Source organism: Apodemus sylvaticus, chromosome 4, assembly GCF_947179515.1.
Source record: "Apodemus sylvaticus chromosome 4, mApoSyl1.1, whole genome shotgun sequence".
NCBI classification, from domain to species: domain Eukaryota; kingdom Metazoa; phylum Chordata; class Mammalia; order Rodentia; family Muridae; genus Apodemus; species Apodemus sylvaticus.
Genome location: NC_067475.1, coordinates 77,788,131 through 77,815,806, shown reverse-complemented (window position 1 = coordinate 77,815,806; position 27,676 = coordinate 77,788,131). Strand labels below are relative to the sequence as shown.

Genomic DNA, 27,676 nt, shown 5'->3' with positions numbered 1-27,676 from the left:
AATGAGCCAGTTGTTATCAGCTGACACGTGGGTGCCGTGCAATGGAACATCACTGGACAATAGAAAATGAGTGAGACACACACGTGTTCAGTGCACATGGATTCCAAAGAGAGCACTCAGAGAGGGCAGACAGAAGAGGTCACGTGTGTGATCCCAGTAACATAAAACTTCTAGAACAGTCAAACATGTAAAAACGGAACAGATGGTGAGGGCAGACTCAGTTGGGACCTTGACTGGCTCTGGAGCCAACGCACCCCTATGAGGGACTGATTCTCTTAATGGTGCTAAATGTGGATGTACATACTAGTGGCAGCCCGGGTACAAACGGCGCGGAAGAGGGGGCTGGCCTTTGGCCTGCTTGCCTTCGCTCTGTGCACAAGTTCACCTAGCCTTTGCTAGGATTAGAACCAGCTTCTCCCAGCTTCCAACACAGATTCGAACCCAAAGATCTCTTGGAATCCACCAGGCCTCCCAGGCCAGGCTGGGATGGTGAGACATTCAGCTTAGTAGATTGGGCAGCTGCCAGGTTCCTGGCCTCTCTGACATGAGACAGCCACTCAGATTTGGGCTAGCCAGACTCTACTATGTAAGCTAACGTGTGTGTGTGTGTGTGTGTGTATTCTGTCCCTCTAGACTAGAGAAACACGGATATAATACACTGCCCATGGGGGGGGGAGCATGAGAAGTAGCTGCTAATAAACACAAGTGGTTTTTGTTTCTTTTCTTTTCCTTTTTTTTAGGGTATAGGTATGGATATTCGAGATTCAAGTGTGGTGGTACACATGCTTGCACATGTATGCGGGCCAGAAGTCGGCCTTGAATGTCCTTCCTCATCAACGTCCACTTTGTTTTTTGAGAGGTTTCTTAGCGGGCGTGGGCTGGCCCTGGAGTCTAGGCTGCAGCAGTCCTGGGCTCTGTTCTTCTCTGTTTCCCCAGTACTGAGATTGAAAGAAATGGCGGGGCTCCCAGGGCTTTTCTTTGCGGGTGCAGGGGTTCATAGTTTCCCATGCTTACATGCCAAGCACATTATCTAACTCCCCACCTATTGGGTGGATGCCTGAAAATCAGACTCCGAGTGAGACTTCAATGTATTAAAAATTCCATATTAAACAGCTGAAATTCATGGCATCTAAATTATCCCCCCATTTAAGCTAAGATGCATTTCTAGCATCTGAATGGTCAAGGCGAGCCTACATTTCCTCCACCTGCACCATCCCCAAGCTAAGGTGGCTGGTGCTATCCAGTCCCCGCACCCCCCCCACCCCACCCCCACCCCCCACAGCTGGTGGTTTGGGTTTTCAAACCTGCTGCATAAAGGCTCTGTACCACACTCAGGGCTGTTGTTGTTATTGTTTTATCTTTTACTTTGAGGTTAGAAGACAATTTTATTAGAGTTTGAGTGAAAAGGGGCAGAGCAGACTAACTGTAATCTCTTGGTAGTTGAAAAAAGGATGGATAGGAGGGATGGAGAGAATTACACCTGAGGCCAGTAATCAGTCTATCAAAAGCTGCATGGGGCTGAAGATGGTACTTCAGTTGGGAGAGTGCTTGTCTAAAATGCACCACGTCCTGGCTGCCATCCTCAGCACCACATGAAACTCACAGCGGTGACACCCTGTGACATCCCGTAGAAATTCAAAGTTGTCCTCTAATTCACAGAATCGGAGGCAAGTTTGGATTACATAGGATGCTATTGGAGGAGCGAGTAGGAGGAAAAGAGAGGGAGAAGGGAGAGAGGGGGAGGAGGAGGAGAGGGAGGAGGAGGAGGAAGAGGAGGAGGAGGAGGAGGAGGAGGAAGAAGAAGAAGAAGAACAGCAACACCATAAGAGAGAACCAGGTCAAGCTAGCTTAGGGCTTTCGGGTTGTATCCGGAAAGAGAAAAAGATACATTTTCTGTCTCAAAAGCACTCAGGTCAACCAGCGAAGACTTGTAAGCAACTGCCGGCGATTGGTATCTGAAACGAAAAGATTTCGTTTCACGTTCATATTTAATCTTTTTTCATATTTAATTTTTTCAACAACACTAATAACACAAAACTTTGAAATTGCTTTGAGGAAAGAGAAAAAAGGAGAGAACCTAGTACTGCGAGCGCGCGCTGGGGCGCCTTTGCAGGAGAGAGCAAGTCGGAGCCACCAAGTTCTTCTCCCAAGAGTGCCTGGAGTGGGGGGACCCCCCTCTCTGGTCCCGCAGTCAGAGCGATACCTTCGCCCGCGGCCGGCACCGGGTTCCACGCGCCCAGGGAAGACCGCTCCCCGGACGACCGTGCGGAACCGGAGAGCAAGGGAAGCCACACGGGCGCCCCCGACCATTTTCCCTGAGCGCGACTGCTGGCCACGATCCCCGCACACGTCCCGACTGCAAAGCGGGGCTCGGTGCGCACGCGGGGGCCCCGGCGCCGGCGAGGGAGGGGCGCGTCCGTCCTCCGTCCGGTGCGTCCGTGGGGCGGGCACCGTGGCACTGCGGCCGCTGTCGTCCCTGGGAGGGTGGGCAGGGCTGCCGGGGGCTTCCGTGGGCTCGGCCTCGCCCACCTCGGGAGGAAAAGCAGGGGAAGCCCCGGCGCCCGGCGGCCCCAGGCGGTGGAGCGCAGAGGACACGGCCGTCCGGTCACCGCGCCCGTCCAGCTTCGGGCCGAGTGGGTCCCACCCTGCCGAGCGCGCGTCTAGCGGCCGGGAGCCTCGCGGCGGCCTCCAGCGCCCAGCCCCGGGGAATGCGGCGGCCCTCGGCCCCTGGTGCCCCTCGGTGTCTCGGCTGGGCCTCCTCACTCCTCTGTTCCGCCGCCTCGACGCTCCCGGGCCCCCTGATGGCGGCGAAGTGGTTCAAGGAGTTCCCGCTTACTCTGAAGACCGCGTCGGAGCGCGCCCGGCCCGGGGGCACCGGCGGCAAGCCGCGCAAGAACTCGGAGACCGGCGGCGCGGCGCCCACCCCGGGCAAGGGCCGCAAGAACTCAGCGGCCGAGCTGGGGAGCAGCAGAGCGGGCAGCGGACCCCCGAAGGACAGTCGGCTGTCCCGGGACAGCCTGCAGGGTCTGATCCAGGCCGCTGCTGGCAAAGGCCGTAAGAACTCACGGGTCACGGCCACCACCACAGTCACCGCCACCGAGGAGGAGCCCCACAGGGGCGCGGTGGCCAAGAGCGCGGGCTGCAGCACCTACATCAGCAGGCTCATCAAGGTGGACACGCAGGAGAAGAACAACGGTAAGAGCGCCTACTCGGGCGGTGGCAGCACCAGCAGCTCCAGCAGCTCCTCTTCCTCTGCGTCCTCTTCGCCGTCCTCCCTGGGCCCCGAGCTGGACAAGGCCAAGATAATGAGGCAGCAAGACACGGTAAGGATACACCATCTCTACCCACCTCTCATTTGGGGAACTGGCTGAGGGGGAGGACTCACGGGAACCCGATGAACCCCAATATTCATCATGCATAAGTGAAGCTGAAGATGTTTTCTAAGGTCCTCCCCTGTATCCATTCTGACTCCCAAGTGACTCTTCAAAAATCGCTGGAGACCTTGACAGAAAGGTTTGTTGTGGTTGGTTTTTGTTAGTTGTTTCAAAGAGCAATTGAAGGGAAGGGAAAGAAATGGACCTTTTTTATGGGTGTGGTGTACTTTGGTTCTTGTTTTCATGTTTGACATCAAAGGGTCTATCAAGCTAGACGTCTGTAAGGCTTACACCGCCTGAGCGTGCAAAATATCGGTAGCCTGTAAACTGTGAAGCTCGAGTTCCAGCCACTCAGAGTTTCAGCACTGCCAAGTCATTCCCATTCATTCTGTGGCCATGGCTGTACTGTAGCCATAAAGTAAGTGCACGGACACTAAGGGGTGGGGCGGGGGAGAGTCCACAGCAAGGAAATGTCTTTAAGGAAATTACAGATCAGGAGAGAAGAAGGTGTTTCCTGCATGTTCGTCACCAGAGGGCTTCTGGGTACTGTCCAGTGTGGGAAAGGTGAACCTTTCTCTCCATCCTTATAGAGCAGAGCTGGGTTTCTCTCTCTCCTGTGAGAAATGGCAGAGAGAAGAGCTCCCAGCCAGATCTCAGGCTTCAGCCCGAGCAAGCCCTTCCTGGTGAGGGCCATTACTTTGCTCTGGAAACAAGCTGCCTTGATGGACAGCCAGGATGTTGTGGTCTCTGTAAGGCGGCATATACCTCTGTTCATTTTTTCATTCAGGCGTTTGCAGAGATGCTTAGTGTGTCTATCCTGTGGCAGGCAGAGTCATAGGGAGATGGCTGTGGAAACAGCTCACATATAACTGGGTGGTATACCTCACTGCACCTTAAAGCCAAGGACTGTGTGAGTGTCACAGCCTGGCTCCCTGGCTGTGTCTGAGCTGTAGCACATGCAGCAGCTGACAAGGAGACCTGGGTGGAGTGCGTGCTAATCACCGTCATCCAGTCTGTCCCTGTCTTCACTTCTCCCTTAACTGTCTGAATTCTTTTCTTGAGCTCTGGTAGTGCTTCACGAGCTTTTAAGAGACCATTCTGCCAGACTGTGGAGCAGGCCTCCAGCTTCCTCCCTGAGAAGGGTTCCCAGCCAGCCTCCACAGAACAGAAGGGCTATGCACACAGTGCTACTCCCAGGGCACCCTATGATTTTGGGATGGTGGACACCAATGTCATCAAAATTCTGTCTGTTCTATAGCCACTGAATCACTCTCTCCCTGAAAATTACAGAAGTCGGAACTTTTGCAGTACTACTGTTCAGTGCTAAGTTGTGAACCCTGTCTCTTTGGAGCTTGTAAAAAATTCCCTGAGGCCAAGAAGTAGGTCTTAGGTACTCTTTGACTCAACTCAGTACTGTGAGGTGACTGGTTCACTGCGACTGTGATGCGTAGCTGCGAGGAGATGGGAAGACTGGAGCTGACAGCGAGTGGCAGATCTTTATGCACTGCCGCCACAGATACTGCCCACCCCCCCTCCCCACCTGCCATCCTCTAACTCACAAGCAAGCCTTTAGGTAAATTGTCTAAAGTCAAGTACCATAAAAAAAGTTTGTCTGACAGAGACATATGATCAAGTACTAAAATTGTGAGAACTGAAGAGAGATGTTGACTCCTTGAGCCTGTAGGAGATTTCAGCAGCCATTTCAATGCAGTTGCTATTTTTCCGAGTCTGGAAATCCTTAGCAACTGTCCTTTCTTATTGGTCAGGTCATCATTTTAGAGGACTACGCTGACCCATATGACGCCAAACGGACCAAAGGTCAAAGGGATGCCGAGAGAGTGGGTGAGAACGACGGCTACATGGAACCGTACGATGCCCAGCAGATGATAACAGGTGCGTGAGGGTGGGACCAGCAGCCTCATTCTGAGTGTTAGAGAATGGTAACCACGGTTAGGCGTGGTGACACATGCCTTTAATACCAGCATTTGGGAGGCAGAGGCAGGAGGATCTGTATGAATTCAAAGCCAACCTGGTCTACATAGTGAGTTCCAGAACATCCAGGGCTATGTAGAGAGACCTGTCTTAAAAAATAAAAGAAACCAGCCAAACAACAACAAAACCAAGAGAGATGAAGATAGAGACAAACAGACAGACAGACAGACAGACAGATGGATAGATCTGGTTAAGAGAGCAATTTAACTAGGTCCTGCTGACTGGAAGAAACAGAAGCTAGATCCAAATCTTAAAGGGAAACTTTCGGAATGTCCTTAGTGTCTTTCAGAGTTTTAAGAATTTGACGTTTTGTTTCTCTAATTTTGTGCAAGCGGGCATCTGAGAGTCTATCAGGATGCAGCTTCCGTCTTCTAAAATCGTTTATTACGTTTGATTTGGGCGTGCACGTGCCATGAGTGAGGACAGGTCAGAAGACAACTTGTGGGATGCAGTTCTCTCCCATCTTGTGGGTCCCGGGAGCAAACTTCAGTTGTCAGGTCAGGCTCTGTGGCAGATGCCCTCACCCGCTGAGCTGCCCCTCTGCTCATGGTCTTCAGCTTTAAGCAGCTGAGTTACAATTCTTAGCCACATTCAAAAGTATTAGTATTCCTAATGGGAGTCAAAAGTCAGTACACATATATACCTAAGGGATTCAATTAATAAACATTTGCAGGCGTAATTTAATTTTTTTATATCATGGTAGAAGATTTATCTCAAGTTCTTTAATATTAAAACAAAACAATTAATTCCTGGGGAATAATTAATTAACAATCACTGTCGGCCATTCAGAGCAAATCACACGAAACCAAGCTGATCTCGTCGCTTTTCAAGCCCAAGCCATGCCAGCCTGTGGGCTAAGCCAACGCTGTCATAAGTGGTTGGTTCTCAAGCAAAACATCAAACCACTTGTTCAGATTTCCTTGGGAATTTTAAAGTAAAATGATTGTTTAAGGGACAATCATTCCTTAAACACCCATAAGCAAACTGCGGTTGCGGAGTGTGACTGTGGCGCATCCTCTCACACATGGAAGACTTTCTCACGGTGAAGCACATGGGAGAGCTGCCCAGCTGCAGCAGGGCAAGCCAGGCCCTGCAGAGGGGTGACTGTCACACCCTGGAAAGCCAAGACAGGCTGTAGCGAGCGACAGGAAAGCCCTGCTCTGTTTCCTGCTTCCCTGCTCACAGAGATAAGGCACCACTCTGGGGAGGGTGTGCCCTGGCCAGGCTGTGACCCTGCAGGTCACTGGACTGTGGCCCCTAATGAAATCTGTGAATGAAAGGAAGTGAAAACGAAATTAGTCACTTTTACAAAATATCAGCGACTTAGAAGGACTGAGGGAAAGGATTGGCTTTTACATATGACCAAGGAAAAGTGTTTTCTTTCCTTTTTATTCTTTTACTTTTTATTTATTTTTAGAATATCATACGTAAGTGTGATTATGGTCACACCCGCCTCTCCCTTGTGTCCACACCCCACTCCTCTCAAATGCATGACCTCTTTTTCTATTACAATATAGAATAGGTTACATATATGTACAACTATAAATAAATATTATATACATAAAACCTACTGCATCTGATTAGTGTTCTCCCACGCACGTGGGTGTAAGGCTGACTGGGCACGGGCACCATGCCTAGGGCTTGCCCCCGATTGCAACTGACTCTTCCTCTTTCAGCAGCGATGGATTTCCTGTAGCTTCTCAACCTGTGGGGCCATGGATAACTTGTAAGCCCTTCCCCTGCCACGCTGATGTGTTTCCTGGTGTGGTGCTGAGCGGGCAGCCACAGTTGCTGAGAGTTCAGGAGTGCAGCATCCCTGCCAGGCCCACTCTCACACAGCAGTCCTCCAGTCTCTCCCAACAGTCCTCCACTCTCTCACAGCAGTCCTCCAGTCTTCCCAACAGTCCTCCACTCTCTCCCAGCAGTCCTCCAGTCTCTCCCAGCAGTCCTCCACTCTCACACAACAGTCCTCCAGTCTCTCCCAACAGTCCTCCACTCTCTCACAGCAGTCCTCCAGTCTCTCACAGCAGTCCTCCAGTCTCTCCCAGCAGTCCTCCACTCTCACACAACAGTCCTCCAGTCTCTCCCAGCAGTCCTCCACTCTCACACAGCAGTCCTCCAGTCTCTCCCAGCAGTCCTCCACTCTCACACAACAGTCCTCCAGTCTCTCCCAGCAGTCCTCCACTCTCACACAGCTGTCCTCCACTCTCACACAACAGTCCTCCACTCTCACACAGCAGTCCTCCACTCTCACACAGCAGTCCTCCACTCTCACACAGCAGTCCTCCACTCTCACACAGCAGTCCTCCACTCACAGCAGTCCTCCACTCTCACACAGCAGTCCTCCACTCTCTCCCAGCAGTCCTCCACTCTCACACATCAGTCCTCCAGTCTCACACAGCAGTCCTCCACTCTCTCCCAGCAGTCCTCCACTCTCACACAGCAGTCCTCCTGGCCCCTGACCCTTACAGTCTTTCCTCCCCTTCTCTGTGTCCCGAGCCTTGGGTGAGCAGTTGTGTTAGCGAGGCCCCTTTGGGTGTCAGCACCCCTCAGACATTTGTTCTTTCTTTGAACCAGGAGTGTGATAACCTCTGACCACTACAAAAAGTATCTCTATGGGGCCTTGGTGGTGCCAGCACCAGGAAGGCAGAGGCAGGCGGTCTCTGAGTTCAGGCAAGGCCCGTCTAGAGTTATTCTAGGTCAGCCAGGGCTACACAGAGAAACCCTGCCTTGAAACACAGAACCCCACCAAATAAAAACAAAAGAAAGGAAAAGAAAGGAAAAATAGCTTCTTTGAAGGGCTGGGAAGTGCCCAGAAGAGCAGCTGCCTCTTTAATGCCCCCCTTCCCCCTGTGCTTGGGTTTGAACCCACAACTTTGAGCACAGGAAAACCAGTGTTTTGCGACTGAACAGCAGTCCCAGTTCCACTTTCTTTTCTATTTTTCTTTTTCTATTTTTCTTTCTTTCTCTCTTTCTTTCTTTCTTTCTTTCTTTTTTTTATTTGGTTTTTTTGAGACAGGGTTTCTCTGTGTAGCCCTGGCTGTCCTGCAACTCACTCTGTAGACAAAGCTGGTCTCGAACTCAGAAGTCTGCCTGCCTCTGCCTCCCAAGTGCTGGGATTAAAGAGTGCGCCACCACTGCCCCACCACTTTCTTTCTTGACCCCAAAAGCTCTCTCTAAAAGGACTGTAACCATATCCATGCTGTTACTAGGTGAGAAACAAGCTCAGAGAACTTCATGCGAGACTATTTCATAGATGGGTCGGGTGCCTGCCACAGTTCCTGTGTGGACGTCAGAGGGCAACCTGGAGGAGTCTGTTCTCTCCTACCATGTGGGAGAAGGAATTGAACCTGGGTCAACTAGAAGCATACCTTTTTACCTGCCAAGCCATCTCCCCCATTTCTCCCCCCCACCTCTCTCTCTCTCTCTCTCTCTCTCTCTCACACACACACACACACACATACACACACAGACACACACAAACACACACTTTTTCCCCCAAGAGACAAGATCTGCTCACTATGATTTTTTAATTAATTAATTAATTTATTCATTTATTTTTTGCACTCCATATTTTATTCTCCCCCCCCCGCCCCCCGTACCATCTACCCTCTGACAGCTCCACATCCTATACCTCCTCCCCAGCCCCTGTCTCCACATGGATGTCCCCACCCCTCACCTCACCTGACTTCTAAAGTCCCTGGGGCCTCCAGTCTCTTGCGGGTTAGGTGCATCTTCTCCCAGCAGTCCTCTGCTGTATGTGTGTTGGGGGCCTCATATCAGCACCAGCTGTATGTTGCCCCTGTTTGGTGGTCCAGTGTTTGAGATCTCGGGGGTCCTGATTAAATGAGACTGCTGGTTCTCCTACAGGGTCGCCCTTCTCTTCAGCTTCTTCCAGTTTTTCCCTAATTCACCACAGGAGTCAGCTGCTTCTGTCTTTGTTGGGTGCAAATATTTGCACTGACACTTTCAGGTGCTTGTTGGGTCTTTTGGAGTGCGGCCATGCTAGGTCCCTTTTATGAGCGCTCCATAGCCTCAGTAATAGTACCAGGCCTTGGCACCTCTCCTTGAGCTGGATCCCACTTTGGTCCTGTTGCTGGACTTTCTTTTCCTCAGGCTCCTCTCCATTTCCATCCCTGTAGTTCTTTCAGAGAGGAACGATTACGGGTCAGAGTTGTGACTGTGGGATGCCCTCACTCACTTGATGCCCTGTCTTCCTGCTGGAGGTGGGCTCTATAAGTTCCCTCTCCCTACTGTCAGTCATTTCATCTAAGGTCCCTCCCTTTGAGTCCTGAGAGTCTCTCACCTCCCAGGTCTCTGGTGCATTCTGGAGGGTCCCCCACCTCCTACCTCCTAAGGTGGCCTGTTTCCATGCTTTCCGCTGGCCCTCAGGGCTTCGGTCCTTTTCCCTCACCCAGTACCAGATCAGGTTCCCCTCCCCCACTCCCTCCCGCCCTGTCCACTTTCCCTCCCCCACTCCCCCCCACCCTGTCCACTTTCCCTCCCCCACTCCCTCCCGCCCTGTCCACTTTCCCTTCCTCACTCCCTCCCGCCCTGTCCACTTTCCCTCCCCCACTCCCTCCCGCCCTGTCCACTTTCCCTCCCTCCCTCCCTCCCTCCCCCATGGGTGATTGCTTTCTTCTCCCTCCCAAGTGGGACTCACTGATTTTTAAACATGTTTTTGTTTGTTTTTCAAGACAGGGTTTCTCTGTGTAGCCCTGGCTGTTCTGGAACTCACCTGGAACACTGTAGACCAGGCTGGCTTCAAACCCAAAGATGCACCTGCCTCTGCCTCCTGAGTTCTGGGCTTAAAGGCACGGGCCACCACACTTAGCAAGGTGTGCTCTCTCTGTGACCCAGACCAGTCTTGAATTTAAAGCCATTCTTGTGCTCCGGCCTCTCCAGTCCTGCCGTTACCGTTACCGTTACCGGCACGAGCCTCTAAGCCTGCTCTTTGGGTTGTGATTTGGTTGGCTTTGCGCTGCGTTCATTTTGAGAGATCGGCTCACATGCACCGCTGCCGCCCTGAACTCACTGCTGCCTGCCTTCTTCAGTCTCTCAAGGGCTAAGATTACAGGCTTGTGGGATTGCGATCTCCCACCTGATTTCATGAGATGTTTTTCAGAGACAGGTGAAGAATTTGAGTTGAAACCTGCCACTCAAAATTGTGTGTTCTATTCCCAGTGCCACAGGCTCTGAAAGACATATTTAAAATAATCCCTGCAAAGGCACTGCAAACTTGGCCCGAAGCAGGCCTGCTCTCTGCTCAGATTCCTGTGATAAACCAAAGTAAAAACTGAGCCTGGGGTAGCAGCATGTACCATAGATCCCAAGACTTGAGAGTCTGAGACAGGAGGATATTGAACTCAGGGCCAGCCTTGGCTACACACTGAGTTCTTACTCCCCCACTCACCTACCAAACTTGAAAATGCCCAATATAGGCCTGGGGCAGTGGTGGTGTACACCTTTAATCCCAGCACTCTGGGAGGCCGAGGCAGGTGGATCTCTGAGTTTGAGGCCAGCCTGGTCTACAGAGTGAATTCCAGGACAGTCAGGACTACACAGAGAAACCCTGTCTGAAAAAACTAACTAAATAAATAAATCCAATATGAGATTGAATATAATAAGCTGTCCATGGCGGCACACATCTGTAATTCAAGCACTTGACAGACAAAGCCAAATTGATCTCTGTGAGTTCAGGGACAGCCTGGTGTACAAAGCAAGTTCTAGGCTAGCCAGGGGCACATAATGAGACCCTATCTTCAAAAAAAAAAAAAAAAGAAAAAGATAAATGTAAGAATATTTAGTGAGCTAGGCATGGTGGCTCGTGCCACGTGCCACCACCAGCAGCACTTGGGAGGCAGAGGGGCAGATCTCTGAGTTCGAGGCCAGCCTGGTCTACAGAGCAAGTTCCAGGACAGCCGGGGCTACACAGAGAAAGCCTATTTCAAAAAAAGAAATTAGTGTTTAATATTTGAGTGTTTATTAAATTCTTTTCTTTGTTTCTAAATAGTATGGATATATCAAATTAAAAATATAAGATTAACTTGTTCAATTGTTAGTTCAAATGTATTAATAATATAAATTACTTCAAACAAGGTGTGGTTCTGCAGGCCTACATTCCAGCACACAGAAGGCAAAGCAGGGTTAGGGTTAAGTTAACAACCACCCTGTATTATATTCAGAGCTCTGGTCCAGATAGTGCAACCCTGTCTCAAAAGAAAGATAAAGTTTAAAATTACTAATTTTTAAATCAGTAGTCTAAAAACACAATGCTTTTCTCTTTAGTTTGAGTTAACATCTTCTCCTCCTCTTCCTCCTCTTCTTCCTCTCTCTTCTCCTCCTCGTTTCCTTCTTCCTCTTCTCTTTTGTTTTTGGGTTTTTCTGAGACAGAGACTCTCTGTGTAGCCTCTAGCTGTCGTGGGCTTGCTTTGTAGGCCTCAGACTCACAGAGATCCACCTGCCTCCCAGGTGCTGGGATGAAAGGCGTGTGCCATCACACCCCATACATTTCTTCTTTAAATATGCATAGCAATATACTATACACATATATGTATATGCATGCATCACAAAGATAGGGTCTCACCCTGTAACTTGGACTAGCCTGGAACTCATAATGTAGACCAGTCTGGCCCTCCACCTCACAGAAATCCTCTTGTCTCTGCCTCCTGGGAGCTGGGGTGAGAGGCCCAGTTTCGCCTTTCACCCTTTAAGATCTGGTTTGTCCTTTGCAGCCAGCTTGACAAGCCTAAGGCCAGAAGTTTCCCACCTTTCTGTTTTGTGGGTTTGTGCATTCATGCGGAGATGAGATCTAGCCAGAGCTTCAGCACACACTAGACAAATGCTCTGCCTCTGTTTTCCCTAAACCCAGAAATATGCCACCTATCCCAGGAAAGACTGGGAGCTTTGGTTTGTTTGGGTTTTGGAAATGTGCTGAGGCGATGAGTTGTGCTGTGACCTGTGTGCCGGCCTGTACGCTTCATTCCCAACCTGTGGAGTGGAAGCAACATGTGGCTTTAACGGCGTCTTGGAGATTCATATTTAGCTCAGGGGTAGCACACTTACCTAGCATGCATAAGGTCGTGGGTTCAATTCCCGACACTGAAGAAAGACGTCAGTACCTTGGGCATAAAGCATGCTGTCCATGCCGGTACCCTATAATGCTCCACAAATAGTCCTTAGCATTTATTTACTATGAACTCGGCTCAGTGCGGACTGTGCAGGCATAGGAAACAGGACCCCATGTTCCCTGCCCCATCGAAACATGAGAAAACATATTTAACACCAGGAAGGAAGAAAATACATTGATGAAAAATGTAATAACTAACTAGGTGTTGTGACTTGCATTTATAATCTCACTTCTTGGGAGGCTGAAGCAGGAGGATCACTGGGTACAGAAGTTCCAGGTTAGCCTGGCCTAAATACAGAGCAAGACCCTGTCAAAACCGGGCGGTGGGGCCTGGGGAGAGTGCATATGGAAGGATAGCTCAGCGGTTAAGGGTATTCACGGCCTTTGAGCCTCACACCTGTAAGTCAGCGTCGGGCATCCAGCACCTTCTGGCCTCTGCTGGCACACACACATATATATATACAAATAAATAAAAACAAATGTTCTTTTAAGAAGATATAAAAACAGGGAGAGAGAAATGTGATAAGTTCCTCTGGAAACTTTTAACTTGCAGAACTTAAGAATTTACAAGTACATTCTTCTTGGGATTTATCTAAAGGATTGTTAATGAGAACCCGTGACAGGGCAGGGTAAGTATGATTACCATAAACCTGCTGCTTTTCTGCTAAGTTACAAGAGTATTTTCCCTGAGCAACTGATACATTTATTGGGTGTAATATAGCAGTGAGAGGCTTTTAGCCTCGTAAATTGAACCTTCCACAGCAGGCAGGTCCTCAGGAGTTTCTCAGGCTGTCTCACTGTCAGTTAGCGGAAGGATTCTCCCCGCAGGAGCTGTTACCTACACTTCTACTCAAGGCTTCCAGCTACCGAACTGCCTGCGGAATAACCAACTCCTCCGGCACTGGTGTAGCAGCAGGTCCTGCTAAGCAGTCAGGGAAATCTAGGTCCAGAAGAATGAATAAGTTGTCCAGATCACTGGGTGGAAAGGAGAGACCCCGGGGCATGTGGCAGCCTGTCGCTTTGACTATTCAACTCCTGACAAAAATTGTTTTTAAAATTTTGTTTTCCCTCCAAGTGATGTTATTGGTTTGTTTAAATAGTCAGGTCTGAAGGACAACCTCAAGGTGTGGGTCCGCATGTTAAAAACTATTGTAGAAGAAATCCATGTGAATTCTTGGATTTTTCTTGATGTTGGAGATTGAAGCCAGGGCCTCACAGCTGTCCAGAGCACTCTGCTGTTGACCACACCCCAGCCCAAACTTTGATCTGTCTCTCCTCCTCGGGAAATGTCAGTGCATCTGAACTGTATCTGCCTTTGTTGAGTATCTTGAGTTAGCTGTTAGGAGCTTGAGCCCTGGTAGAAAATCCAAGTCAGACAGGTGTGTAGCAGCCTGGTTCCTGACTCCAAGAGGAAAAGAGAGCTTCGTGAGGCTGCATGTTTAGTGATTTTGGAAACATAAAAGGGACTGTGGGAAAGATGTTATTTAGAATCATAATTAAATGACTACTTCTATGGCTGGGAAGATGGCGCAGTGATTTAGAGCACTCGCTGTGCTGTCTGTAACTTATTCGGCCATAGCATCTGACGCCCTCTTCTGGCTGCCATAGGCACTGCACACTCATGGTGCACAACTGTGTAGGCAAAACATTCAGACACATAAAATAAAAATAAATCCAATTTTTTTAATTAAAAAAAATGTCAAGAAATCTTTTTTCATAAAGATACACATGAAGTAAGGTACAGTAAATGACCTTGGGCTCTCCTCCACACAGTGCCCTGCAGGGCAGAGGCCCAACAACCAGAATCAGGGACACCAAGGCGTCTGTGAGGCTCCGGGCATGATACACTGGTGATACGCCCGCCCAGAAAACATAGTCAGTTTGACTGTTGAAAGAGAATCCTATTTTTTAAAGAGAAGTCTGGATAATACAGGGTGATAATAGCAGTAAAATTTGTTGCCAGGTGTGCTTATACATACACTCCGGTAGTCCTAGTCTCTGGGAAGCTGAGGCAGGAGGATCACTGCAACTTAGAAGTCAACCTGGACCCTGCAAAAATCAAATTTGTTAATTAAGAAACATTGGCCTTCTGCCTTGTACGTAAATGGCTTCATACGGTTGGAAAGGGAAATTTTCCAGCCCCCGTTAGGCTTCGTACCAATCAGCGGCCGTTTTCCCGGGTTTGGGGCAGCCCCGTCTCAGAGAGGCTGCCCAGGGGTGTTTATCTGCTGCCCAACCACAGCACCCCGATGTCTGCCGCAGTAAATGGCCTCTATCGGCAGCCAGGGTGTAGCTTCCTCTTGCCGTTTCCTGCTTCCTTCTCGGGCTCATTTCCTCTTGGCGCCAGCTCTGCACATGGGGGCTGTTCTCCCCGGGACGGACGGGTCGGCTTGCAGCCCTGTGATTGTTTCTGTTTCTATGGCGCCTCAGGTTGGGGACAGCCAGGTGTTGGAATGGACTGAAGGTTAATGCCCTGGAAGGGGGAGGTGTCTAGCCTCTTTTCCGCCCAATTAAACATTGTTTCAAACGATGTTTTACCAATATCTCCAATCCTGGGCCAGGCAAGGAAGGAGTGCTTTCAGCGCTGTGCTTTTCAGTTGGCTCGGTTTCAAATGGAGGGATCAGGAGGACCCCACGTAAACAAACACTGCACACATAACTGAAGATGCCAATCTCTGTACCTTATTCCAATGCACTGTACCTCGACTGAAATTTCCTTGTGAGCAGGACCTCTACCCTAAGGGAGCACTCAGGTCATCTACCCTAAGGGAGGACTCAGGTCATCTACCCTAAGGGAGGACTCAGGTCATCTACCCTAAGGGAGGACTCAGGACCTCTACCCTAAGGGAGGACTCAGGACCTCTACCCTAAAGGAGGACTCAGGACCTCTACCCTAAGGGAGGACTCAGGTCATCTACCCTAAGGGAGGACTCAGGACCTCTACCCTAAGGGAGGACTCAGGACCTCTACCCTAAAGGAGGACTCAGGACCTCTACCCTAAGGGAGGACTCAGGACCTCTACCCTAAGGGAGGACTCAGGACCTCTACCCTAAAGGAGGACTCAGGACCTCTACCCTAAGGGAGGACTCAGGACCTCTACCCTAAGGGAGGACTCAGGACCTCTACCCTAAGGGAGGACTCAGGACCTCTACCCTAAGGGAGGACTCAGGACCTCTACCCTAAGGGAGGACTCAGGACCTCTACCCTAAGGGAGGACTCAGGACCTCTACCCTAAAGGAGGACTCAGGACCTCTACCCTAAGGGAGGACTCAGGACCTCTACCCTAAGGGAGGACTCAAGACCTCTACCCTAAGGGAGGACTCAGGACCTCTACCCTAAGGGAGGACTCAGGACCTCTACCCTAAGGGAGGACTCAGGTCCTCTACCCTAAGGATGGACTGGGGTTACTTACCCTAAGGATGGACTCAGTCTTCCTGATTTGGTTCATACACCTCATTCCGGGCTGAGTTCAAGCCAGGACTTTCTTCTCTTTGCTTTTATTTTATGAGTGTGGCCTGTGTGTGTGTAAGGACATCACATGTACCTGAGGAGTTCAGAAGACGGTGTCAGGAACTGGAGTCACAGATGGTGTGAGACTCCATATGGGTGCTGGGAACCAAACCCAAGTGCTCTGAGCTGTTTCTCCAGTCCTGAAGCCAGGATCTTGAGAAGAACTTTCTAAACTGGGCATAAATAAGTTCTGATTAGAAACCTAAAAATTCTAAATCTATCCCCTGGGTTCCTTTGTGTGTTGAGTTTCCTTTTTTTAAGTTCTTGAGAAAGGATCTTTTACTTTTTTTTAAATGCCAGCCTTATCTCAGCTGAACCAAGAACTGAGAGTGTTTTTGTTTCTTGTTTTTCATAGCTATGTCTAGAATAGGCAATGAAGCAGAAGCCGTGGGGTTGAAAGTCAAGAGGCTAGGACAAAAGACACAGCTCTGGCTCAGACGGCCTGGGGCCCCTGACCTGGCGTCAGGTGAGCAGGGAGGGTCCTACCAGCTAGATTCACTGTGTGCAGTGATGAGTCCTTTGTTCAGGGATGAGGTCAGGAGAGATTAGCCCCAGGGACTGAGCAGAAGTGGGTAAGAGATAGCTCAAGTTTAGCTGTCTTTTAGACTATCTTAATGGTTTGTACCCATCTGACTGCCAGACTGCATCCCACCATTGAAGTCAGGTCGTGTGGAGGTGAGGAGTGCCCAGGTATAGACCAGGCAATTAACAACTAAACAACTAGCCACTATAGGACAGAGTCAGCAGTGTCTGGTGACTGACCAGCCTGGGCCTAGGGGCCTTACCAGGTCACTCTCACCAGAGGGAACCTCTGAAGATCCTGTATATTATTCTTATGTCTATTAGCGTGGAACTGGAGGCAGAGGTAGTTGCTGACAGAGTCCTGAATCCCACAGATCCAAAACCTCACCCTAGAAATAAGTGATCACTCCCACCGGCCCCACCCCTCACACCCCACCCTCCCACACACTTTGAGACAAGGTCTCAGTATATAGCTCTCACTGGCCTAGAACTCACTGTCAGCCATGCCGGCTCAGGACACACGGAAGTCAGCCTGCCTCTGTCTCCTGAGAGACTGAAGGCAAGCAGCTCCATGCCTGGTTAAAGTTTGCCCTCTTGAATTTAGTGGCTTTCTTTAAAAAACTTTCTCCATTCATTGTCCTTTGTTACAGAACTCTTACTGAGCCAGTAGCCCTCCAGGGAGCATCACTTTGCCGATTTGTTTTAATTTGTAGACGGTCCCTCCTGGCACCCTCCCACAGCGCTGCGGGCGTGGCGGTCCTGTGCTCCATCTTGCTTGCCCATTTCTTCCCATCCTCCCTTGCTTCTGCCGGCCATCCGTCCCTGGACCTGCCCTCAACTCTGTCCTTCCAATCCGCTGCCCTCTCCTCTCAAGTCGCTTTTATTCTCACAGTATTGACAGCCACACGTGGCCAGAGTGTCCTTGACACATACGTTGTCCTCTGCTGGACATTGTCCTCTGCCATCCCACCTCTACACACCTGTGTGTCCTGCCAACATACGCAAGGCACAGTGGTCCCTGCCCCAGCCATCTCTGCCAAGTTGGAAACGTGTGTCAAAACTAAGTCCCCAGTGGTACACGCGCAAGGCGTGAATGGGAGGGGGACGCCCAGGGCAGCTGTGAGCTCTGGCGGCCATCAGCGGACCAGGAGGGAAGAGAGGCTTCCCGAGGAGAAGGTGTCAGCTAGATTTCAATGGAACAGACATTCCATAGATGCTAACAGACATAAGAGTTATATGCAAGATCTTCAGAGGTTCTGTTTGGTCCTGGTGACCCGGTAAGGCCTCTAGGCCCAGGCTGGTCAGTCACCAGACACTGCTGACTCTGTCCTATAGTGGCTAGTTGTTTAGCTGTTAATTGTCTGGTTTATATCTTGGTTTATCTGTACACTACAATGCCAGGCAGATCTCTCTCTCACTTCCTCTATCCTACACAATGATGTTAGAGCTATCATAAAGTGACTCACAGATATATTATTCCCCCTTTTTAAGATTTTTTTTAATGCCAGGAGTGGTGGCATGCACCTTTTATCCCAGCCCCGAGGAAGCAGAGTCAGGCAGATCTCTGTGAGCTTGAGGCCATCCTGGTCTACAAAGTGAGTTCCAGGACAGCTAGGGCTATGTGGAGGAACCAAATTTTTGAAATGGTTTTGCACTGTACACAGCACAATCCAAATTTTTTTGTTATTGCTTTTAAAAGAAACCTCACTTCCAGATGAGTTACATATACCTGTAATCCTAGCACTTGGAAGGCTGAGACAGGAAAGTCCTAGAGTTCAAAGCCATCTTTCTCTACATAGCAATCTCCAGGCCAGCCTAGGCTACATGATACCCTGATATCTTAAAAAGCACCAAAGCTGGGGCTGGAGAGATAGCTCAGCAGTTAAGAACACTGACTGCTTTGGCAGAGGACCATAGTTTGATTCTCAGAACCCTAGTCCATTGACTCAGAACTGTCTGTAATTGGTGCTCTGGGGAATCTGCCCTCTTCTGGTTTCTGTAGAAACACACACATAATTAAAAACACAGAAATCTGAAACATATATATATATATATACATATATATGTGTGTGTGTGTGTGTGTGTGTGTTTGTGTGTGTGTGATAACATATATATGTATATATATGTTATGAAACATATTTCAAAATTTTAAAATTCAAAATATAATTAAAAAAACACACACACATATATATATATGTTATGAAACAGGCTAGAGAGATAGGTCAGCAGTTAAGAACACTGGCTGCTCTTCCAGAGGTCCTCCTGAGTTCAATTCCAGCAACCACATGGTGGCTCACGATTCAGTGCCCTCTTCTGGTATGCAAGCATACAGGCAGACAAATCACTTGTATACATAAATAAATAAATCTTTTTATTTTTTTGATTTGTTTTTTTCAAGACAGGGTTTCTGTGTGTAGCCCTAGCTGTCCTAGAACTCACTCTGTAGACCAGGCTGGCCTCGAACTCAGAAATCCACCTGCCTCTGCCTCCCGGAGTGCTGGGATTACAGGTGTGCGCCACCACCGCCCGGCTAATAAATAAATCTTTTAAGAAAGAGAGACAGAGACAGAGACAGACAGACAGACACAGAGAGAGACAGAGACAGAGAGACAGAGACAGAGAGACAGAGACAGAGAGAGACAGACAGACAGAGAGAGACAGACAGACAGACACAGAGAGAGACAGAGACAGAGAGACAGAGACAGAGAGACAGACCCCCAGAGCTTGCTTCTCAGGGCTTCTCCCTCCTTCAGCTAAGGTCTTCGCCCAATGCCTTCCTCTGGCTTCTGTCTCTGAAACGTCCCTGTCGCCCCCTGGATGGCAATGCACCCCATGTCCCCCGCTTCCCTGTCTTCACTCACGTGGCTTTCCCCACTGGAAGTGGCCTTGCCCTCCAGAGGCAGCTCTTCTTCCAGCAGCTTCCTCCCACTTGGAGCCCATCCACGCGTGGTGTCAGAGCAAGGCTCGCAGCGCGGCTCCCTGCTGTGCTCTCCAGCCCTGAGGCACACTGGTCCTTAGCCCTGTGCGCTTCCGTCCCCTTTAACACGGGACACAGGAGTGTTTTCCTCACAGAACGGCTTTGAGCATTACAGTCCCAGCACAGGGCTTGCCTCCAGGGGCAATAGAGAGGACATTTTATTCCCTACCTTGGCACTTTTATTTGGATTTCTCCTTCGATTGTTAGCCCAAGTAGATGTTGTGAATGTGTCTGGCTCCCATACTTACACACGTCCAAATCTGAAGAACCCCAGTGGTGGCGCACACCTTTCACCCTGAACTCAGGAGGCAGAGGCAGGCAGATTTGTGAGTTGGAAGGCCAGCCTGGTCTACATGGTGAATTCCAGGCTAGCTGGGGCTACATAGTGAGACCTTGTCTCAAAACAAACCCAAGCCTGACGGGTGCTTTCCTGGTGTGTTGTGAACAATGCCTTCAATACCGTACACAGCTGGTTTTCTCTAAAATACTGTCATCTGGGCTTCCAGAAGTGTTAGAAGAACTGAAAAACTATACTCAAGAGTAGACACTAGACACTGCCACCCAGAGGCCACTTCTCCACTACCCTCAAAAGGGCCCTTCAGACCCTTCAGACCCTTCAGTCTTAGGCTTGGTCCATCTGCCTTGCTGAGAGGTGTTTTCTTCTCAAACGTGCCTTTTTAAATTGATACGCGGTAACTGCACAGACCGTCCGGGGACAGTGTGATATTTCGGTTTGTGTGCATGTTGTGCAGTAGCCAAGAACACTGGTATCTCCCCTTTGCTTCTGCAGCATGGACGAAGAGTAGTCAGCCCAGCCCAGCCCACACCAGTCTTGGAGCATTCAGCTGGCTCAGCCAAGGGTAACTGGGTTGCCCATGGGTCACCCGTGGGCCGCACGACACCTGTCCATGTCCATTTGAGCGGTATGTGACCCATATGCCTGATTTTCAGAAATCAGACGCCGTGGTTCCAAAGATCCGCTGGTGAAGGCCCTCCAGCTGCTTGACGGCCCGTGTGAGCCAGGGGAGACCATGAAGGCGGAGGCCACAGCCAAGAGACGCGGCTCCAAGGACCTGCTGGGGAAGCCGCCACAACTCTACGACACCCCCTACGAGCCCTCGGAGGGTGGCCAACGCGCAGCAGAGGTGAAGGCGCGGCCAGCCGACAGCAGGCTGCCAGAGGCGGACGATCGGCCCGCTGCTGAGTACGAGCAGCCCTGGGAGTGGAAGAAGGAGCAGATCGCTCGAGCTCTGTCAGGTGAGGGTGCGGCACCTGCTGCTCGCCCTAACACTGCTCTCTGGGCGGAGCTACGCGCTCTTTGGGAGGAGCTACGCGCTCTCTGGGCGGAGCTACGCGCTCTCTGGGCGGAGCTACGCGCTCCCTGGGCGGTGTTATGCGCTCCCTGGGCGGTGTTACGCGCTCCCTGGGCAGTGTGGCTTTCAGGGCTGAGTGTGTTGAATAGCTGTCAAGGGGCGAACATACCCATCACCTAGCGTGAGCTCACTCAGGTGGATACCCAGAAAAAGTCCTCAGAAATCCGGAGCAGAGTACTAGTTACCAGAGGCTCAGAGAGGGGAGCAGGAAGAGAGAGAGGCTGGCAGCCATGGCCAGCTCCAGGGGGGGGCTTTGACCCTGATAACCCATTGCAGAGCTGGTACTGAGGGCGATTTCACAGTCGCCAAGTCCATTTCCTTTATGCTCCTCGCTTCGTCTCGATTTTATTACGTTCGTTTGTTTGTTTGTTGAGTGTTGGTGGCAATGAGTGTAACATGGTGGACTAGAAGACAACCTGTGAGGGTCGGTTCTCTCCTTCCACCATGTGGCCCCTGGGATTTGAACCCAGGCTGTCAGGCTTGGCGGCAGGTACCTTTACCCACTGAGCTACCTGGCCATCCTACGAGGCTCTTTTTTAACAAGGTGTTTGAGGTAGAGAACTAAGAAACTAGGTATGGATGGGCGCGGATTGTGCCTGTACTGCCAGGATCTGGGAGGAGGGAAGGTCAGGAGTTCAGGGCTGCACCCAGCCTCCCGTCCTCTGTGTCTGGCTGTGTCTGGCGCGGATGCCTTCAGAACTGTCGGAAAAGCCGCCTTGATTGCTTTACATTTTTTCCTCACCACTGAAACTGAGGAATCGGAAACGGCCTTCCTCACTCCTCCTGGCCTCACTTGCTCTTCAAGACTGTAAGGTGCTCACTGTGAAACAGGCTCGGGTGAGGTAGATTGATGGGCCACGGTGGCTGCGAGTGAAAGTGAGGCTAGATCAGTTTTGTTGTCTTTGAGACAGGATCTCACTATGTAGCCCAGGCTAGCCTCAACCTTGCAAATTTTTTTTTTTTTTGCTTCAATTTTCTTAGGTTGTTTGAAGCTTATGTTACAGTTCCTGGCCATAAATGGATTCCTTTAGAAAGTGAAACCTAAATTGAAGGTAGAGTCCCATCTTCAAATGCCGCCCTTTTGTTGAGGGGCCAGGGAAGCTGTCTCTTATTTAGTTAGCTCAGGCTAGCCTCAAGCTCCCTGAGTTCATCCTCACTAGCAGCGGGGATACAGGTGCTAACCCTGATCATGTGAAAGTTTTTAAGTAATTTAAGGGAGAGTTGTTAAACAGACTTACAGAAAGAAAGAAAAGAAAAGAGAATGGAGGTGGGGATATGCTGGAGAGATCTTACAGAGGGCCTGGTTCAGTTCCCAGCACCCACATAAGGCTCACAACCATCTCTAACTGCTGCTGCCAAGGCATAGTTTGGCTTTAACAGAATTGGTTTTGCCTTTGATTTAGAATTTCCAAGGTGTCTTTCCCCCTTAACAGCCAATCCAATTAAAAGCAGGATGAGTGTGCTGGTTGGTGGTGCATGCCTGTAACCCCAGCACTTCTTACATAGTAGTCGCAGGAGGAGGATGGCGTGTTCCAGGCCACCCTCGGTTGCCTCGGCCTGGCCTGGGGCTCGGCAGTGCTAACACGCCATCCGTGTTTTGTTCTGTCTCTGCCTGTGCTGAGAGTTTGTACGGCGTGAGCTTGTGCAGGTCTTGTGTGTGCTGTTGAGGTCTGTGAGTTCATGTCTGTGGGGCCTGCCTTGTCTGCCAATGCTATTTCATTAAAATCATCTCTACAGGAGGCTCTTACAGTCTTTCTGTCCCCTTCCTCACGGATCCCTGAGCCTTGAGGAGAGAATGTGATAGAGGTACCCGTTCAGGGCTGAGAGCACCAGAGTCACACTCTGGATGTATGTGTAGCCTTTTCAAAAACGTATTCTAAGTGTTTTTAGAATAAAGTCCACGCTAAAACACGAGTCTCCTCTTCTGTTCACAAACTGTTTCTACTGATGAGTAATTGCAAGAGGAGCGGTCGTATGAAGACTCTAGCCACACAGTCGGGTGTTCATGACAGCAGCCATCAGTCCAGGGACACTGCTTGTCACTGGAAGACATGTTCTTCTCTGAGCTGAGGCGGGCGCGAGCTTTTCCTTTGAGGGTTGCATGGCCTCCGTGCTCTCCAGGGTTAAGTGATGGCTTCCTTCCAGTCCAGTTTGAGGGATCTGATCGACCTCCGGGCAGAGAGGAGGCCGGGAGACCGCACCACTGGCAGAAGACCTTGAGGCCGACCCTGTCAGACCACGGTGATGGCGAGAAGGTGGACCCAGGTCTGGCCCTGGAAAAGCAACCGTAAGTCTCCCCTGTTGACTTTGCCACAGCCTTTGTAGGGTCCCCTAGCCCATTTTGGTTGATCCCTTTGGTTTATGAATTCTTGCCCAGGTGGAGCTTCTAAACACAGTGGGTTTGTTCAGGATAGAAGGCCTTATAGCTCAAGAAGCAGGTTTAAGCCTCCTTCCACACTGAAGGGAAGCTTGTTTCTTTATAAATGATGGATCTGTTTTTATTTTATGAGTGTCTGATACCCTAAGAGGCCAGAAGACGGCACTGAGTCCCCTGGAAATGGAGATGTGGGTGGCTGTGAGCCACCGGGTGAATGCTAGAACTGGACCCGGGTCCTCTCTAAGAGGAGCAGGTGCTCCTAACAACTGAGCCATCTCTCCAGGCCCCAGAGGGAAACGTTTCAAACACACTCCCCGTCTTGATTGGCTGGGCCTGATGGAAAGGCTTTGTAAATGGGGACCACAGGAATGTGTGCGGTGTCCGTTCTGAGCATGAATCTAGTCCGCCTGCTGAGCACCGTCCAGAAACCCTGTGCAAGCCTTGCTGCAGCAGGGTGATGCTACGTCTGGATCCCCACCGTGACACTCACGGCCTTGTCTCTCCTCCCCGTTCAGTTGGTATCACGGCTCCATCAGCCGAGCTGAGGCTGAGAGCCGACTACAGCCCTGCAGAGAAGCTGCTTACCTGGTGCGGAACAGTGAGTCGGGCAACAGCAAGTATTCCATCGCGCTCAAGTAAGTGCTCCGCCCCGTGGCTCCACCCCGTGGCTCCACCCCGTGGCCATCCTGTGGCTACTTCCTTGGCTCCCTTGTCCGAGGCAATTTGAGGGCGGGTCTCAGGGGTGTGGTTGGCAACCAAAGGCATTTACTTGGCCAGCAGAGGGTGAGACTCTGTGATCAGAATGCAGACTTGATGCTGGATAACGACCCAGCATCGGTCACAGGTCACAGTCGTGGTCTTGTTTCCATACCATCGTACATTAGTACGCATTACCAAATCTAAGGCCTCGTAGAAGAGAAATACTTCCTGATAAAAAAGGAAAGTGTAGGGCTGGAGAGATGGCTCAGCGGTTAAGAGTGCTGGCTGCTCTTCCAGAGGAATGGGTTCGATTCCCAGCACCCAGATGGTGGCTCACAACCATCTGTAGCTCCAGTTCTGCTGCCCTCTTCCAGCCTCTGTAAGAGCTGCACACACATGTACACAGACGGATATGGCGACCCATAACATGTAAGACAAATAAAATTTTTTAAAGTGTCTGGAGTTGGAGTGGTAGAGTACTTGTCTAGCACACACAAACCCTAAGTTTGTCTCCCACAGTGCAAAAAAAAAAAAAAAAAGACAGGCTGGGCGGTGGTGGCGCACGCCTGTAATCCCAGCACTCTGGGAGGCAGAGGCAGGCGGATTTCTGAGTTCGAGGCCAGCCTGGTCTACAGAGTGAGTTCCAGGACAGCCAGGGCTACACAGAGAAACGCTGTCTCCAAAAAAAAAAAAAAAAAAAAAAAAAAAAAAAAAAAAAATGTAAAAGACAGTAAGACAGTACAACTTAATTTTTTTAAGAATTATTATTTATTTTACGTACATGAGCACACTGTCACTGTCTTCAAACACACCAGAAGAGGGCATCAGATCCCATTACATGGTTGTGAGCCACCATGTGGGTGCTGGGAATTGAACTCAGGACCTCGGGAAGAGCAGTCAGTGCTCTTAACCACTGAGCTATCTCTCCAGCCCTAAAAGGTTTTCTAAAATGTTTTGTTAATGAGCATTTGCCCCCATGTACATATATGTGCCACAGGCATGCCTGGCACCTATGGAGATCAGAAGAGGACACCAGACCGCCTGGAACTAGAGTTACAGATGTTGTGAGCCTCTGTGTGGGCGCCAAGAGCTGAGCCACTGACCACAGCTCCTGCACCATCCCCACACCACAATTCTTTTGTTTTGTTTTGTTTTGTCTTGGGGGGCGGGGGTGGACATATAGTGTCTCTCTATGTAGTCCTAGCTGTCGTGGAACTTAATCTGTAGACCATACTGGCCTCAAACTCACTGCAATCCTCCTGCCTCTGCCTCCTGAGAGCTGGGATTAAAGGCGTGCGCCATCAATCCTTTTGTACCTTTTCTTTTTCGAGTCACAGTCTTGCTTGTAGCCCTGATTGATGCAGAATGTGATCTCCCTGTCTCTGCCTCCCCACTGAGAGGATTACAGGCATGCGCCACACACACACACACACACACACACACACACAGAGAGAGAGAGAGAGAGAGAGAGAGAGAGAGAGAGAGAGAGAAAACTTCAGGCTTTTTTCTTTATTCCCCAGTAAGCATGAGGGACCTTAGTGAATGCTGGACCCTTGACTCAGAAGCCAGCTGTGTTTGACACTGGTCTCTTCTGGAGAAGGAGGCCGGCTGAGCTGCCCCGTTGCTCTCTGTCTAATTGTGCACAGAGAACTCACTTTGCCTGGCGGGCTGGGCAGACCGTGTCTCATGGAAATTCTCCTAGCTCGGTGAGTTCGGCGGCTCTGTGTTGGAGGATCATTGTCGAGAGCCCGAGCGCACTTCCTTCCTGAGGAAGCTGAGCCCCTGCCGCTGAAACAATCGGACTGGAAGGGAACGGAGGGGGAGGGGCGCAAGAGAAATAGGGCTCAAAAACTGGGCCGGGCCGCATAGACAATGCCAGGAACGGCCACCGTGCTCCCTCCTGGAAGCGGTGTTTGGGGTTCTGTCTTTGAGCCGTCAGCGCCAGCTGTCACTGTACACAGCCAGGCCTGGGCTTCCCTCCTGAGGGCACGGCCAGCGGACAGTTCCTGCTGTCATTATTGTGTTCCTTTTGGGAAGAATAAAGGAGGAGAAACCGCACACATCCTTTACAGAGGAGAGGGTTGGTGTGTGCTGTACAGGGGCCGCAGGCTTGGACTCGTGCACTGGGGCTTCCATTTGGGCAGCAGAAGACATTTATTCGGCTTTTCCCAGTCCTGACCACTCCTGTGTAATAAGGATAAACGAGGAGTTGGGGCGCCATGCATTTGGCCTCCACCAGAGTCTTGAATGCTTATTTAGAGGAATTGCAGGACAGGAAGAGGAACCGTCCACCCCTGGCGAATCCGGCCCCCGGGTGGATGCTCTGCTCACTCATTCATGTCTTCTTGTTTTTGTCTCCAGGACTAGTCAAGGGTGTGTCCACATCATAGTGGCTCAGACAAAAGACAACAAATACACACTGAACCAGACAAGCGCTGTGTTTGACAGCATCCCTGAAGTGGTACACTATTACTCCAATGCAAAGCTGCCCTTCAAAGGGGCGGAGCACATGACCCTTCTCCACCCAGTGCACAAGCTGCACTAAGGTCCCAGCAAGGGCCCAGGCTCCCTCGAGGCCGGCATCAGCACCCGCCAGCATCACGTGCTCAGGACTCCTGCTGCTGCAGACCAGGAGTTGGCGCCTAGAAGTCAGGCAGTCTGTGGTCTGAAGCCCAGGACACAGTGGTTTCCGATCTGTTCCTTCTCTCCCTGCCAAGTAGCTCTACCATGAGGAAGTCCTGCCTGCCTGCCGCCTTCTCCCTTGGACCAGGAGTTCTGTTTGGAGTGTGACCCTTAGGAAAGGCAGATCTAGAGCCCGGGAGCTCTGAACTTGTCCCTTGGTGCTGTCTGGAGTGCCTGGCCTCTGCACAACGGAGAACCCTGAGGCCTTTATGAGCGACCACATGGGCTGGAAGATCCTTCAGTCTGAGCTCCTTGGGAGGAGGTGGATGGACGGTGGGAAATAAGAAGGAGGGACAGAAAAGCTGTCTCTCTCCGTGTCCTAATGCAGCTGTGGCCGTCTCACATCATTCACAACCTGAGGGCTTCACAGACTGTTACCTGGCTGGTCGGCTTTCTAAGTGTTTGCTCTCTTGATTTCTCTGCACATTCCGGCCTTCCGCAGGAAATCAGTACCACGAGCAGAAATTGGACGGAGGCCCCCAGGTTAAAGTTACCGATATAATCAAGCAGTGTGTCCTTCCTATAATTCTGATTGTTAGTAAGTGTACTCTGATTTGGTTTCTGATTTAAAAAAAAATTCTACAGAGGTCAGCACCTGTTTTGTTATTGGATATTATATAACACTTCAGACAGCTTTTCTTTTTGTGTATTTTTGTTGCATAAAATCATCTTTAAGATTTCTTCTGAAATTAGATTTGCTTTGTATTTTTGGCAAAAAAAAATTTTACAACAAAATTGGGATCCAATTGTATGAACTGAGTCACTGGTCTGAAAAGATTACCCCGATGTACTACAGAACAAACAAATATGTACCCTACAGAAACATTTTGAAAGATATTATAGACTGAGGCAGTCTCTGCTGCTCTCTAAGTCACTAATCATTGTATGTTTTCCTGTGATCTGGGTACTGTGGGAAATCCCACAGGAGGGGCACGCTGTGTGCAGGTGCTATTGGGAAGGAGCTGGACCAGAACTGGAGGAACATTTCTTGCTCAGGTTTGTAAATTGGATCTCAGACTGTTCCCAGGGCTGAGCACCCTC

The 27,676-nt window shown here is 50.3% G+C and overlaps 1 protein-coding gene across 1 annotated transcript; it reads left to right on the top strand.

Annotated features, from left to right (window-relative positions):
• The first annotated feature begins 2,525 nt into the window (after window positions 1-2,525).
• Window positions 2,526-27,513, top strand: She (Src homology 2 domain containing E). Its single transcript, XM_052180002.1, has 6 exons — window positions 2,526-3,323; window positions 5,141-5,267; window positions 20,456-20,761; window positions 23,023-23,164; window positions 23,770-23,889; window positions 26,315-27,513. Exons 1-6 carry the CDS (start codon window positions 2,709-2,711, stop codon window positions 26,496-26,498), a joined length of 1,494 nt encoding a protein of 497 aa, XP_052035962.1. The 5' UTR covers window positions 2,526-2,708; the 3' UTR covers window positions 26,499-27,513.
• Window positions 27,514-27,676: the final 163 nt, after the last annotated feature.

Coding starts and splice junctions, on each gene's coding strand:
- She (XM_052180002.1), top strand. CDS start 2,709: ATGCGGCGGCCCTCGGCCCCTGGTGCCCCTCGGTGTCTCGGCTGGGCC. Junction 23,165..23,769: donor CTGGCCCTGGAAAAGCAACC/GTAAGTCTCCCC, acceptor CTCCCCGTTCAG/TTGGTATCACGGCTCCATCA. Junction 23,890..26,314: donor AAGTATTCCATCGCGCTCAA/GTAAGTGCTCCG, acceptor TTTTGTCTCCAG/GACTAGTCAAGGGTGTGTCC.